This window comes from Lithobates pipiens, unplaced genomic scaffold, assembly GCF_037356315.1.
Source record: "Lithobates pipiens isolate NorthernLeopardFrog02 unplaced genomic scaffold, aLitPip1_a1.2 Scaffold_1, whole genome shotgun sequence".
In the NCBI taxonomy this organism is placed as follows: Eukaryota; Metazoa; Chordata; class Amphibia; order Anura; family Ranidae; genus Lithobates; species Lithobates pipiens.
The window spans coordinates 128,619,873-128,636,698 of record NW_027507685.1 but is presented as its reverse complement, the minus strand read 5'-3'; the positions used below and the strand labels follow the sequence as shown (position 1 = coordinate 128,636,698).

The window sequence follows — 16,826 nt, the reverse complement described above, 5'->3', positions numbered from 1 at the left end:
TGGAACTGGTGATGTTATCGGCGCATGCACTCTGAAGGAACGGGATGCCTGTGCCCCTCCTTCAGAGTCCTGTGTGGTAAACAGCGGCTTCCGTGCACATGTGTGGGAGTGACGTCATCGCTGCTCCAGCCACTCACACAGCCACAGTCGGCGAACCCGAAAGGAAGACTAAGTGAAGATGGAAGTGCCTTCAGAGGTGACAGAGGCTTTGTTTTCAGCTAAGTGTTTTATCTGCAGCCTTCTTTCCTCTACAGCCATTCAAAATGCTGAATTTTAAAGCTTGTCTGAGCTGCCAGATAAAAGCGGGTGGAAAGTTGATGTTGCACTCTGCAGAGCTCAGTGACGAGATCTCTGAGAGCTGATTGGAGGGAAGAGACACACCCTCCTCCACACAGGAACAGAATTGAGGCTGTCAACCTGCTAGAGGTCCCTCCCCTGTCACCTTTTTTCTCTTGGTGTCAGAACAATTTGTCATAAGTGACTCATTCTGATAGCAGAGGAAGGAGGCAGCAGATAGAATGACACTCACAGCTCTTAATTTAGGCAAGTACACACTACAGAGGGATATGCTTTGTTCATTTTTCATGTCTAAGGTTTACAACTACTTTTAAGCTTTGGCACTGTATATAAATAAGTAAATAAGATAAACAAGCAAAACATGTTGACGTCAGTAATGACTTTAACATATGAATTGTAATAATAACATACTGTAGATTGTGTTTTCTAAAAAATATACTATACTTCCCCCTTTTATTTCCAGCAAGAGACATCTCTCCTGTAAAACGCAGAATCACTTTTTCTTGCTGTATTGCCCAGCGCTGAGCTATAAACTATTTTAGATATGGCCTATTTATCAATGTCAGCCATCCAGCTGCATTCTCACCAAAGCTGTCATTGTGGCCCGCTTTCCCCCACTTATTAGAATGGCCCTGCTGTCAACACAACCTAGTCTTTAAGGAGGACCTATCACTTTTACAAAATGTTTTCCATCAGTTCAAGTTATGAAACTTTGTTTTATACTTTCTTTGTTATAACAGGCAGTATATGGAGATATTCTTTCCAAAGCAGTGAGAGTCCTAATGTGTCCATTTTAGGACCCCCACTACATCACGCTTCAATATTGAACGGGCATTCAGTAGCTTAACTACTTCCATTCCGGGCCTTTTCTGCCACTTTTTTTTCACATGTAACAATCAGTATTTTGTGCTAGAAAATTACTTAGAACCCCCAAACTTTTTAAATTTTTGAAAGCAGAGACCCTAGAGAATAAAGTAGTGGGTTTGGCAATTTTTTATGTCAAAGGGTAATAAAAAATAAATAAACTTTTTTTTGCAATTCAATGCAAAAAAACACAATACATAACCCAATTTTATAAAAGATGAAGTTATGCTGAGTAAATAGATACCCAATATGTCATGCTTTAAAATTGCACACGCCCGTGCAACAGCGACAACCGGCGTACATTTTACTATCCATAGGCGACGCTTTAAAAAGCCTTTATAGTTTGCCACTTTAGATTTACAGAGAAGGTCTGGTGCTAGAATTGCTGCCCATGATCTGATATTCGTGGCGATACGAGGGCGGGACGATCGCTGTTTGTGTGCGGGACCAAAGCATTAGTTCACCTTTGCGCATAAGCACAGGTGGACAGAGGCACATTAATTATTACTTTTTTTATTTTTATACTGTTGCTATTATTTTTTTTTATCACTTTTATTGCTGTCACAAGGAATGTAAACATCCTTGTGATAGCAATAGGCATGTGACAGGTACTCTTTATGGAGAGATCTGGGGTTTATAAGACCCCAAATCCATTCTCTGCACTTTAAAAGCATTCAAATCGCCAAGTTTCTGAATGCTTTTTATTTTTTATTTTATTTTTAAATGGCGCAGATGGTTTCTGAGTAAACCGGAAGTGATGTCATGTCATTGCTTCCGGTATACTATAATGAACACTCAATCAAAGCATCTTGGATTTGCTTGGCTGTCTGGCCAGCTTGCATCGGCTGGGAGAGCCTGAGAGAGCCATGGAAGGCTGCGGGATGTCCCCTCGCTCCCGCTGCTTGTAATGGCAATTGAGCAGCTGGTAAACCACACCAATTGCTATTACAAGAGAGCCAACCGCCAGCTCCAAAAAAAAAAGATACTGCAGCTGCAGGCATCATCCCAGCAAACCAGCGAAAAGCCCAGCGACGTATGGGTATGTCGCTGGACGGGAAGAGGTTAAAGAGGAACTTCATTTTTATTTATTTTCCCCCCCCCAAGTCAGCCGCTACAAATACTGTAGTTGCTAACTTTTAAAAATCAGAGACTTACCATTGCTGTCTTCCCAGCTGGTTCTTCTCATCCTCAGAGCTGCCATCTTGGACATGGAAGCCGGCTATGGCTTCTTGAGGAACCATGCCCAAGCTTGCTTGAAACACTATAAATGGTCCTGCAGCCTTCTGAGACATCTGACATGTCCAGGAGGCAGCAGGAGGGGGTTAGACAAGAAATATCATCTTTGCCTAGACAAGGATTGCGGAGGTGGGATCAGGTACCGAATAAAAATTGGTACTTGGTACTCAGCCAGACGCCCAGAGTTAGGCCTTAAAGGAAACAGAGGCTGTCTGGCTGGTCTGCTGATCTTATTTTATTATTCTAGGTCAATGATCTGGAATACTTATGTAAATAGCATCTGAGTTTGCTCCGACTGCCTTTATTGGATACATGTTCCAGATCAATGACTTTGAAAGTACTGAGGCTAGAAGGTCAGCCTAGCAAGCAGCATTTTCCAAACAAGGCCCATAATGGCCGCAGCGGTATTGATACTTATTTATTTTATACACCAAGGGTGCCTGACCATTTCTGCCCTTTCTGCCCACCTCCCATCCATCCATCCATCCATAGAAGCTGTATTATATTTATAGCTTCCACAAATAAAATTCAATTTCTAAATAGAGGATGGGTGAATGAGCAAAAGATCTGCCTCCTGCATTCATAGATTGTTTTTCATTCATAGAATCTGTAGTATGGTTTCAATGAATGGAGACGGGAGGCAAAAAGGGTGGGCATAGTGCTCACTGTTAAGTCCCTCAGCTCTTTTATCCCCTGCTGCACCAGAAGATTACAACTGCGAAGAAGAGGAGATCAGAGGATGGAAGATTTAACCACTTCAGCCCCGGAGCATTTGGCTGGCCAAAGACCAGAGCACTTTTTGTGATTCAGCACTACGTCGATTTAACTTACAATTGTGTGGTCGTGCAACGTGACTTCCAAACAAAATTGACGTCCTTTTTTCCCCACAAATAGCTTTCTTTTGGTGGTATTTGATCCCCTCTGCGGGTTTTATTTTGTTTTTTTTGTTTTGTTTTTTGTTTTTTTGCTATAATAAATATCCCCAAAAATATATATAAAAAATAATAATTTCCCTCAGTTTAGGACAATGGGCATTCTACATATTGCGATTTTTTTTTTAAACTAAAAATAAGCGTTTGATTGTTTTGCGCAAATGTTATAGTGTCCACAAAATGGGGGATAGTTTTATGGCATTTTTATTAATATTTTTGTTTTTACTAGTAATGGCAGCGATCAGCGATTTTTTTTTTTTATCGTGACTGCGACATTATGGCGGACAGATCGGACACTTTTGCCGCTATTTTGGGACCATTCACATTTATACATCGATCAGTGCGATTAAAAATGCACGGATTACTGTGTAAGGCTGGATTCACACCTATGCATTTTTATTGCATTTTGCAGATTTGCACAACAGAACGTGTTCCATAGGAAACCATGGGGAATGGACTGTAGTACAAATCTGCAAAATGCAAAAAGCACTAAAAATGCATAGGTGTGAATCCAGCCTAAATGTTACTGACAGTGAAGGGGTTAACTAGAGGGGGGCGCTGCAGGTGTTAAGTGTGTCCTAGGGAGTGATGCTAACTGTGGGGGGGCGGGCCTGTGTGTGACATGACACTGATCGCTGCTCCTGATTACAGGGAGCTGTGATCAGTGTCCTGTCACTAGTCAGAACGGGGAAATGCTTGTTTGCATCAGCATCTCCCCCGTTCTTCCTCTCCATAAGACGATCGCGGGTATCCCCGTAGGCAGCAAAACTGTGGCGACTGGTCCGCAAGCGGTTAAACTAACGCAGAAGTCGACAGCACAAGATGTCATGTAATGTCCCTTGTGCTGATTTTCTGTTTTTATTTTTTTTTCATGTTTTTTTATTTTTTAGGGGGGGTGGTGGTTAAACCTAAAACCTTAAAAAACCTTTTTTTTTTTTCTGTACAGCTCACATTCCTGCATCTTTATAAGCGATGTGGATGCAGGAGTCTCCCATGCCGCTCTATTGTATTGTGATAGCAGGGACTCCCACAACCAACCACTGATCAGCGCTGCAGCAGCTGATTAAATGCTTGTTTTCCAGCAGGACCATTCAACAGAAAGTGGTCTAATAATCGGCTTCTGTTAGTCAGAGGGGGGTACACACAAATCGAAATTCAGCTGGTTCAGCAGGAATTTTGGTACGTGCATCTGGATTTAGATGTCAAAACCTTCTTGGAAGATAAATAAAAACCATAAATAGAAAAAAAAGGTTATGTCATTCCCCCATCATGCATTCATAGCTCAACTTCAGCTCAGTTATTTTATAGTGCTGATGATCCTCTCCCCACTGGGACTTCAGCATGCTGCATCCATCTATCATAAGAATACAAAGAGCTATTCTAGAAAGCTGTCGTGATCCGGCTCCGCTGGTCACCAGGCAGCTTTGGAAAAACATATAATTCTCCACAGTCATTTTTATTTAACTGACCAGTCGGCAGGGACAGAAATAAACATACACGGCACACTGCGGAGATACACCAATTCACTGTCTACAAGCTGAAGTCTTGCTGTGCCATTTTTCAACGGGTTACAAGCTCCAGATTAGTAGCATTTGGAACAAAAATTTCATTGCCGATTGTTTGCATCTTGTATGGCAATGTGATCAATACTTTGATTAATGTGGGTCTTATGCTGGCCATACACTATACAAAAAATCGGGCAAAATTTGGTCATTTAGACAGTACATTTGTCTTTTTGGGCAGTAAATCAATAATCCTTGAGCCAAAAAAAGTTCAAATTTGGAAATTTTCTAACGAATGATAAATTGAACTGTCTGCACTAGGTATATGTAAAAAAAAAAAAAAAAGAACAAAAAAATGCTTTCATTTATGTCCACTTCGTTCTTTGAAGACGGGTTTGGACGATTTTTCGTATAGTGTGTATGGCCAGCATTAGTATAAAAGCATAGCATCAGCAGAATAGAATTCTTTTAACTGTAATGATATTGGGGTAAGGGCAGCTTTAAAGCAATAATATCTTGTATGTACATTGAACATAAATGGCGCTCCCCTGGGTGATGGAAAAGGATTTGGAGGTACTTGTAGATCAGATTTATCAACAGCATGCAATGCCAAGCTAACAATGCTAGCAAAATACTTCTTTAAAAAAAATGGGCACATATTCAAGTGCTCAATCCATTATTCTGTTTCTGTTATAAAACACTGGCTCAGTCTTATGTGACTTATGAAAATCCAGTGCAGTTTTTGTTACTAATTGGTAAAAAGGATGTCCTTGAATTAGAAAGAGCCCAGAGAATGGCACTAAAGCTAGCCATAGATGGATCGAATCTTGGCAGGGATCAGGGATCGACTTCAGTACAACCAGCCAATTGGATTTTATACATGCGATCACTCGCGGCGGCTATAGCTGCTAGCAGTGATCATAGGGGTTGATATACTAAAGGCAAATAGACTGTCCCCCCTGGAAGTACAGTTGCTCCAGAGCTTGGTAAATGAGGTAAAGCTTCACTTTGCAAAGAATACCCAATCATATGCAAGGAAAAAAAAAACAAAAAAACACAATTTTTGCTTACATATGACTGGATGATTGAAGTCAGCAGAGCTTCTGATCATTTTACTAAGCTCCTGGACCAACTGCAATTTGCAAAGTGCTCAGTCTATTTGCCTTTTGCAAATCAACCTCCTTGTGTTCTGCTGGCAGGGAAGACTCCCTGCCAGCAGAACACAACAGCATTGTCGGAGGGATTCCCCCATGGCAATAGCACTATGGGGGGAAGCAATTTTCTTCCCTTCCACCCATGATAAAAAAAATTACTAACTATAACAATTTAAAGAAATTAACAAAATGTAAAAACATTACTTGCTTCCGACTGATCTCTTTTTTTTTTTTTTTTTTTTTTTTTTTTTTTTTTTTACATATTTATCTAAAAAATAATCAAACACATCTCTAGGCAAATTTTGTTCCTCTTTTACACCCAAAATGTCTGCAGCCTTTTTATCACACGTGTGTGTATGTATGTATGTATGTATGTATGTGTGTGTGTGTGTGTGTGTGTGTGTATGTGTGTATATATATATATATATATATATATATATATATATATATATATATATATATATATATATATGTGTATATATAATATGTAATTTTTTTTTACTACTGTACAATGTGCCTGTTGCACCAACATCCCAAAAAATATATATAAAATATAAAATATAAAAATATAAAAAAATCAAAGCACAAGGACACAGACTTTTACAGTGCCTACAAAAAGTATAAAAATTGCTATCCATTTATAATTTGATACGAAAAAGAATAAAAAAGCAATTGTACAATACATCACATCAAAGGGCTCACAGCTGAGACAGTTGGATCAGCCTAAGTAGGAGGGGAATAGGTCGGATGTAATAACTAGGCAGTTAGCAAATGCCTAGCAACATGGGACTTTAAAGAAGAACTATCATTAACTTTTTTTGATGTTCTGTCCCCTATGGGACAACGTACATGAAGAAGGTCCAACATGTACTTTGTCCCATAGGGGACAGAACATCAAAAAAAAAATTAACGATAGTTCTTCTTTAAAGTCCCATCGGTTAATTTTTTTTTTTTTGATGTTCTGTCCCATATTGGACAAAGTACATGTAGTACCTTCTACATGTACTTTGTCTCATAGGGGAAAGAACTTTAACGATAGTTCTTGTTAAACGTTGATTTGCATCAATGTAAAGGATGGTAGTCCTCGTAGGATAAAGGTCTCAGCCTATGCCGAAAAGTGGTGTTAAATGCTGAAAAACTTTTTGGCTTACTTTGTAACCTTAAACAATATGGTGCCCAAGTGTAGAGAGGCTTCAGTATCAACTTTTTTTTTTTTGTAGATTTTTGTTGGCCCTTTAAAAGTTGTGGTGTCCTTTTTTGGTTTGACACTCTTGTATATGAACATGGATAACGTGTAGATGCCTACTTGAAACTAGCTAGTGTTGTGAAAGATATGTTGTGGGCCTCGCTCTTGCTCTCTCTTTGGCTGACCATTTGTTGTTCCTCCCACAGTTCGAAGGCAAGACGTCATTTGGGATGTCAGTGTTTAACCTGAGCAATGCCATTATGGGGAGTGGGATCTTAGGCCTGGCCTATGCAATGTCGAACACAGGAATCATTCTTTTCGTGTGAGTATTCCTACCCTCCTAACCGTACAGTGTTTCCTGGCACAGATCCAGGTTCCTATCAGTTTGGGAAAGTCCTTTCCATGAACAGCTTCTGTGAGAGTAATGGCCCTAAACAGCTGCAGCTGGAGAGATTGCAGGCTCATATTCCCACACTGAGAACAGCCTGGACTCAATATACAGACAAGCCTGGATTATATACATGCACAAAGACCACCTTACATAGCATGTTATACTGACCAATTATGTAATTAAAGAGCAACGCTAGTAAACCATAAACACACCAATTACTTCTCCTATACATTCTTGCAAAGTTCTTTCTTTTTAATTATTGAAATATTTCTTCATATTGAGTGTACCACACACCAAGTGAAAAATGAGATCAGGCTTGCAGTTAAATTATCTGCTCTGTTAGCTGATGGATGAAATGGTGGGTGTTTTGGTGGAGCTTACAGGAGGAAAAGAACGTGCATATGGTAATGTTCACTAGCAGTCCAAGGAGCAAAAAGCAGGTTGTGAAAAGTGTTCTTAATAAAAGAACACTTTTTTTTTTTTTTTTTTAGTTTCTTTTTTAATAATCATACTTGGGTAGATGCAGCATCTGTCCACCAGCGCCTCTAACACTGAGAACCGAGCAATCAAACGCCATTGATCGCTCAGTTCTCAGTGCTCTCTGTGCAGAGACCTGGTGACTGTAAGCCATTGGCCCTCTTCACTGCCCCTCCACGCTTACTGGAGCGCTGGACTGTGCGGCTCAGGCTCTCAGCAGGTCATTGAGAGCCTGAGCCGGATGTCGGTGTTCTGTCAAAATCTCCAACTACAACACTTCCACTTTCACTCCAGCAGCTGTAATTGCAGATTTCAACTACTTTCCTGTTTTCCCAGAACACCGGCAGCGTATAGACTACGGTAGACAATATAATGAGTGGGCGGATTAACAATGCCCACTCATTATATTGTCTACTGTAGTGTATACGCTGCCTGTGTTATGGGAAACAGGCATTGAAATCTGCAATTACAGCTGCTGTAGAGAAAGTGGAAGTGACACAATTGACGTACAGTAGACAATATAATGAGTGGGCAGTGTTAGTCTGTCCACTACTAACCAAAAACATGGCCACCTCCAAGGCAGCGACAACTTTTTTTTTTTTTACTGCTTACCTGTTCTATCAAAACTTCCAAGTCGTCGTATACCTGTAGTGTATACGCTGCCGGTGTTCTGTGAAAACAGGCAAGTCGTCTAAATCTGCAATTAGTGCTGCTGGAGAGAAAGCGGAAGTGACGTAATTGCAGATTTTGACAAGTTGGCCCTTTTGACAGTGTGTTCCATCAGAATCGACAACCCATCAGATTAGGTAACAGAAGTGATGTTCCGTCAGCTGAATACTAAAGCCCCATACACACTATCAGATTTTTTGCAGATTTTTGTCTTCACATTGACCAAAACCATGTAGTGCAAGGGCCTGCCTGGTTGCATACAATTCGAAACTTGTAAGGTTTGACCTCATATTATATGGTTTTGGTAAATCTGAAAGAAAAATCAGCAGAAAATCTGATAGTGTGTATGGGGCTTTACTGCACATGTGCAGGTTTGCTAATCTGACAGAATGCCTGCAGTCATAAGACACCAGCAGACATCTTACCACACCCAGCTATGTCTTGACTTTCACAGTCATTTTACCAATTAAGTGAGCCTATATAAATAAACATGGTATATTCAGATCTATCATGCTGTTTTCACATTATATTTTCAAAGCGTAAACATTTAGTGCTGTCCAGCGTGGGGTGTACCAAGATGGCCTCTGTCACCTTCCTACTGCTGGCATCCAGATTCTTTGAAAATGTAACATTAACACCAGCATCACAGATGTCAATATACTATATTTATTTCTATCCGTTCAGTTTACAGCTAAAATGACTGAAATTCAAGACGTAGCTGGGTGTAGTAAGATGTCTGCTGCTGCTTCCGAGTTAGTGCAGGTGTTCTGTCTGATCAGCAAACCTGCTGTGCATGTGTAGTAAGCATTCAGCTGACGAACGTCACTTATTCATAGCTATGAATAAGCACTACTGTTGCGAAACTTCAGCTCTTTTGTCTACTGTGATTTTCATCTTTGATTTTGATGTGAACTTTTCTAAATAAAAGAAGGCAATTTTTCAAGAGTGCAGCGGTCCAGAATCAGTTCCTGTTTATTGGTACTAGCAATTGCCAGCACCTACAGCTTCCAAACCGAGAGAGAGAGGTTTACCATCTGTTTGTTCTCCTGGAGCGGTGATCTCTCCCCCTTCCTAATACAGGAGGTGTGTTATGCCGCATAACTCTGAAGGTTTTTCCGTCTGCGTTCCGCCGAAATTCTGCTGAAACTGTCTTGCGTACACACAATCACACCGAAGTCCGATCGCCAGGAACGCAGTGACGTACAGCACGTACGACGGGTCTAGAAAACGGAAGTTCAATAGCCAATAGCTTCCATCTCGTACTTGCTTCAGAGCATGCCTCGTTTTTGGTCCGTCAGAACAGCATACAGGGGATCGGTTATCCCGTTAGGAATTGGTTCCTTCGGAAAGATTTAAAACATGTTCTATTTCTAGGTCCACCAGAATTTTCGAAAAAAAAAAAAGTCAGATGAGGCATACACACGATCAGAATATACGATGAAAAGCTTCCATCTGACATTTTCTGACGGACATTCCGCTCGTGTGTACGGGGCATTACTGGCAAGGGTCACCTGGTGAAAACAGAGGGGAAAAGGGCAAAAAAAAAAGAACTAATGCAGCCACCATATCTAATGATAAGCTGCAATGTAATATGTTTTTGGTTTGGTGTGTTAAAAACGGCTTTAAAGCAGAGGTCCACCCTAAAGTGGACCTTCCGCTCATCGGAACCCTCCCCCCCTCCGGTGCCACAATCGGCACCTTTCAGGGGGGAGGGGGGTGCAGTTACCTGGATAATCCAGGTAACTGCACCCACTTCCGGGATAGCTCTCTGCGGAAAGGGGCGTAACTTACGCCCCTTTCCGCAAGTGCCCGCCCCTTCCCGCAAGTGCCCCGCTGCCTGCTGGGAAACACACAGATCCCAGAGGCAGCGGGGAGCGTCCTTATTGCGCAGCGCAATTCGCGCATGCGCAGTAGGGAACCGGGAAATGAAGCCGAAAGGCTCCATTTCCTGATTCCCATACCCAAGATGGCGGCGGCAGGAACCGACAGACGACCTAGAGATCGGCTTCGGGTGCCGACATCGCGGGCGCGCTGGACAGGTAAGTGTCACTATTTTAAAAGTCAGCAGCTGCAGTATTTGTAGCTGCTGGCTTTTAAAAAAAAAAAGCGGTGGACTCCCGCTTTAAGCTATACATCCATATAGCACAAGAGGGGTGAGCGATTTAAAAGAGCATGTGCATTATTCTTCAAATCCATTGGTGCAGTAAAAACATCTCTGTATACTCCAACTGCTGGAGACGCCATTTCCTACATTTGATGTGTGTTTAAAAGCACAAGTCTTCATTTTTCCATTGCTATAATGACGTTCCAAGGACACGCTTGATCTGCTTTGTTTGGACACAGCTCGTTCTGTTTGCATGACATGTGAAGCAGATGACTACAGCTTCTGCTACCTTTTGTGTGCCAATGCACGTGTTTAAGTAGAGCTACGCCTGACTATACAATGTGGCATTCATAAACAGAGTGCTTCTACAGGAACTATAAGGTAGAGCTTACTTTAAAGCCACTATTTCACCTTAATCCTGAATAACCAGCTTCATTTTTACTAGAGATTTCAGTTCAATGAGCCAGATCAATGCGGATCAGTCTAAGTGGAGATGAACACCCATGGTCTGGCACGCTACATTGCCATATTTCACATAGCAGTAAGGAGAAAAAGAGAAGCTGCACATATCAGATTCTGGTCCTTCCTTTCTGAACAGTTAGACTCTTCTACGCTGCGTTTTTATGGCCACCATAAAGTGACTTGTCACCTAAAAAAAAAAAAAAAAAAAAAAGGCCTGTAATAGAAGATTATTAATACTTACCTGTTCCTGATTTCCATATACCCGTATGTCTTTGTTTCCTTGGAGAGCTATGCCTTCTGAAGACCCAAATGAAGATGCTGACCACCGTGGTTCCATCAGCTGGCTGCTATGAGGCTACAGGACACCATTGGTCGGTGGTTGGAGACATGACGCTAAGCAGAAATTCAAGCTTTGAACAGCAAAGCTCTTTAGAAGGGCAACGATCTGTTGTAGGTTCATTTCTAAAGTCCAGGGACACCTCTGGACACACTGTATAAAATGTTGGGGGGCTGGCAGGATAACTCAAAAAGTGAATAAAATGGATCTTGGCTAAACTTTCTTCTATACTTCTACAAATATTGATTCAAATTTCACTTTCGCTGAGATTACGCCGATAATTAGATTGGACAATTCCTAACAGGTGTTGTTACAAATTCCTTTATTAATCTTTCCTTGAAAAAGACATACAGACATTAACCACTTCCCGTCCGGCCTATAGCAAAATGATGGTGGTTCCGTTATACAGACTGAATGTCAAATGATGTCTTTCAGGATAACAGCCAGCGCATGCTCAGATGTCTCTGAGGAAGACTCTTTACCATGTGATCAGCTGTGTCCAATCACAGTGTAAACAGGAAGAGACTGGTATCGGCTTTTCCTCACTCGCATCTGACAGCTGCGAGTAGAGGAGAGCCGATCAGCAGGTTGCCTGGGAGGGGGGTCTGCACTGATTATCCGCACAGCCCCCCCGAGGATGCCCATCCAGGACCACCAGGGATGCCACCAGGGCCACCAAGGATGACCACCTGGTATGCCACCCATGATGACCAGGGATGCCAATCAGCGCCCATATACGATGCCAATCAGTGCCCATCAGTATTGCCTGCCAGTGCTTCCTCATCAGTGCCACCCATAAGTACCCATAAGTACCTAAGAAACTTTTTTTTTTTGTTTAGCAAAAAAGAAAAACCTCAGAGGTGATCAAATACCACCAAAAGAAAGCTCTATTTGTGGAAACAAAATGATAAAAATTCATGTGGGTACAGTGTTGCATGACCGCGCAATTGTCATTCAAAGTGCAACAGCGCTGAAAACTGAAAATAATTTTAAAACTCCATCTTGTCCTCACTCAGTATAGATATCTCCAAGGCTGTTCATCAGTGGGAACACTGGGAATGCAGTTTCAGCACCACCAGCACTGAATGTAGAGGATGCCAATCAGTGCCCATCAGTATTGCCTGCCAGTGCTTCCGCCCATCATTGCCCATCAGTGCCACCCATAAGTACCCTTACTTATTTACAAAATGTTATAACAGACACAAAGAAACTTTTTTTTTTTTTTTTCTACATTTTCAACACTGGTAACATTGAGAATGCAGTTTCAGCACCACCACCACTGAATGTATTTTAACCACTTGCCTAGGGCAATTTTCAGCTTTCGGTGCTGTCACAATTTGAATGACAATTGCACGGTCGTGGAACACTGTTCCCAAATTAAATTTTTATCATTTTTTCACACAAATAGAGCTTTCTTTTGATGGTATTTAATCACTGCTGGGTTTTTTATTTTTTGCTTAAAAAAAAATAAATCAAAAAAAGCCTGCAAATTTTGAAAAAAAAAAAGAGGACAGCAATGTCAGCCCCATATTTCAGGACAGGTTTCTAATAAGAGTCTTAGACCTCGTAGGCCAGATCTGCTTTAGCCAGCAGGACTACAAGCCCTATCATGCTTCATTATTCGGCGTTTAGCAGGGTGTACTAGGACTTGTAGTTCTTCAGCAGCTAAAGAGCTGCAGATTGCAAATGCTTGTTGAACATTAAAATGTGTCTTTGGTCTTCTCTATAGGATCCTTTTAATATGCATTGCTGTCTTGTCTGCTTATTCCATCCACCTCCTCCTCAAGTGTTCAGGTGTTGTTGGTAAGTAGCCTTCTCTTTTTTTGTATTATTATTTCTTCTTTATACTGTGTACTGCCTCTCCTGTACACAGTGCTTTTGAAAGTCACCAATATTTTATATATTTTATTCATTTATACAGAGTTTAAAAAAAAATCAAAGGCATTTTTAACAGTCTCTTTCTTTAAGAAGCTCACATTCTATTGTCCCACCACATTTATATACACAGGCATGCACAAGGGCAGTTTTAGGTGGAAGCTGTATTTTGTGGGATTTGTCAGGATAATGGAGTCATTAGGAGAAAATCACAAAGACAGAGGGACGATTCATACAATTTGTGCCCTTAGTAGGTTTAAGCAGAACCCCTGACACCAGCCAAGGTTGCTAACAATTGAGCAAACCCTGCTACCCTATCTGACCAAAATATCACTTTTATTATTGGACAGCATAAATCACTGGGACAGGATGTGAAGATAAACCTCCCTAAAAGTGACAGGTAGCATTAGAAGCAGAAATTCGGTATATAATTAGGTTGGTTTTCACTCTTCTAGATTTGCCATCTAGGTTGGATGTGTTTTTGAATGTCATTGGGCCCATTCACACCTCTACAGTGTGAAACCCCAACACACAAAACCAGAAGACATTCAATGCCCATGTGATGCAGCATACCACAACACACACAGTAACACATTGTACATTGTGTTGTGCTGCATTGAACAAAATGGTGCATGTCTGGTTTTTGTCCATTTGTTTGGATGGGCTGCCATAAAGCAGAGTTAAACTCACCAGTTAAACATTTCTTAATCTGAAAGTGACCATAACTACTGTCCATGGATCATATTCTGGTCACCGTAATCAGTCCTCAGTCTGTTTCATACCCTCTTTTTCTTTCTGATGTTGACTAGTGTATGCACACTATTTCCTGCATTCCCAGCATCTTAACAGTGTGAGGATTCAATCACCTTCCAGGGAAGACATCAGGTACCCAAGCATCCACTCTGGCAAAAGCATGTGTTTTTGACATGCCTATTTTGCCCCCCATAGGAAGGCGGCACCAAAATCTAAGATGGCACTGGCTTTTAGGGGCAGAAGAGAGCTGTGCCCTGCAGTCCAAATCAAAGTCTTATGCCGCATACACACGAGCGGAATTTCCGCTGGAAAAATCTTGGATGGTTTTTCAGACGGAATTCCGCTCAAGCTTAGCTTGCATACACACGGTCACACAAGTTCTCTGAACTTTCTACTGTCAAGAACACGATGACGTACAACACTATGACGAGCCGAGCAAATTAAGTTCAATGCTTCTGTTCAAAGCATGCGTAGGAATTTTGCACGTCGGAATTTGTACATATGATCGGAATTTCCAAACGGAACATTTTTCAACCGAAAAATTAAGACCCTGCTCTCAATCTTTTGCTGGCGGGAATTCCGCCAGCAAAAGTCGAATGGAGCATATGCAAAGTCGTAATTTCCGACCAAAAGCTCACATCGGCCTTTTGCTGGTCGGAATTTCCGATCGTGTGTACGGGGCATTACAGTAATTCAAACTGGAACTTGCTTTTGGAGATTTAGGTTTGGGAATGTTTACTTTCCACTTTAACGCACAACATAAAGCAATGCTCCAGAATGGCGAAATTAGTACTGTATATGGCCTGGAGCTGAGTACGTGAAACTAGGAGGAGGGCCAGCATGACTGGGGCCTGCAGAAGAGGCAGAGTATTAGTGGGTGATTTAGAGTGATGCAGTCTGCTTAGCAAAATGAAGAGTTCATGGCAATGGGTAGAGAGGAAGGGGGATCATGTCACAGCTCAGTCGAAGCTTATCACAACACCAGACGGTTTTCTCACACCCTCCCTTGTTAATTTTGGTTTGATGGAGCCTCCTACTTTCTCAAGATGATGGGGTATTTGTAGTGGTTTTTCAGGTCTTATGTTGTTAGCTTTCCATTCAATTTCTATGTCCTTTTTATTTCCATGTCATAGTAGCAGGCAGGAGATCTATTGGGTCTTTGAAGGCGGTGCTGGTTAAAAAAATTGGGGAAAATTGTAGGTTGGGCCCATCTGAGTTATGGGTGTCCCTTCCTAGCAATACGGTGGTAACATCGGGGTATTAGGTTGTAGCTGGTAGTACATAAGTGGTTAATTGTCCCCGAGCTGGTGTAGTTGCGGCTGGGGGCTTTTGATTGGGTGGCAGATACAACCGGTTAATTGTCAGTATATAGGCCTTCAAAGACCTTAGATCGGGCATAAGCTGAGGTTGGTATATTTTGTTATGCATTGACTAAATTATATGCATTAAACTTGTTTTCTTGTGAATGTTATATTTAATGGTTTTGTAATAAAAGGCCATTATGGCAATTCGACTCCAAAGAACATGTGTCTTCTGGTCATTTTGGAAGGGGGGATTGGTCAAGTGTTTAATGTTTTTGAGACCTCTGCATTCTGCAGGTCCCTCAGTCATGATTGTGCCAGTGTGACACTAGGACTAACCTCTGCAGCAAGGTTTGACCAACAGTGAGATCATCAGAATACCTGTAGTTCACACTTTTACCTTTGTTTGGTCCAAACTTTATTTTTTGGTACACATACCTGTATGTGCAGGGTTTAGTGGAGTTCTCTTAGAAATATCACATATCTAATCACTCTTCAACATCCGTTCTTTCATCTGCTCTCCCTGAGCTTCCTGCAACCTCTCCATTTATACTCACACCATCTTCTTTTCTCCGTTTTACACATGCAGTGACCATTTCCCACCAATTTCCTCTCTCAATCTTTCCTCCTCAGGTATACGTGCCTACGAGCAGCTTGGAATGAGAGCATTTGGACCCGTGGGGAAGGTTATGGCAGCGTTAATTATAACCATTCATAATGTGGGCGGTAAGAAATCTATTTCTCTTCTATATTCTGTTTAACCACTTCAAAAGGAAATGTTAAGAATCATCAGATCTTTGATTGTAATGAGGAATAAGGCAGTGGTTGACACTCTTGCATGAGGAGTTCAGGAACCAGTCAGCCTTTGAACAAGCAGGTGGTTTTCTCTTCAGACACCATGTAGCCCTTGACACGCTTCAACACTGACATGCTGTTGTACAAGCTCTGCCCCTTGTGCCATGGTTATATCAATAAAAACTACTCCTAGATAGTTTTATTGATGGCAGCATGCAATTTTATGCTGAAGCATAGAGAGCATGCTGACTCGCTTTGAGATCCCTTGCTCCTCCATACCCTGCTGTACTAGTCTCTATCCCATGAGTGCCAGTATGCTAAAAACAGACCCGTTCCTCCCCCCTACAGCTACTTTAGCCTTCGAGTTTTACAAAGGGCTACAAATCTCCCTGCTGAATGTGATAGCAAGCTTACTTACCGACCAGTGTGTTGCCTGACCAATATACAGTGATACAAAACGGGCTCTGTGGCTTATGCATGCATTTGCAAAT

General features: G+C 41.5%; 1 protein-coding gene across 3 annotated transcripts in view; it reads left to right on the top strand.

The window, feature by feature from the left end:
• Window positions 1-16,826, top strand: part of SLC38A5 (solute carrier family 38 member 5) — a 151,532-nt gene that overhangs the window by 112,319 nt on the left and 22,387 nt on the right. For all 3 annotated transcript variants that reach the window (XM_077476626.1, XM_077476634.1, XM_077476619.1), the window contains 3 exons: window positions 7,378-7,493; window positions 13,341-13,414; window positions 16,174-16,266. In XM_077476626.1, the coding sequence (XP_077332752.1) occupies window positions 7,378-7,493; window positions 13,341-13,414; window positions 16,174-16,266 (283 nt within the window). The remainder of the gene's footprint in view (window positions 1-7,377; window positions 7,494-13,340; window positions 13,415-16,173; window positions 16,267-16,826) is intronic.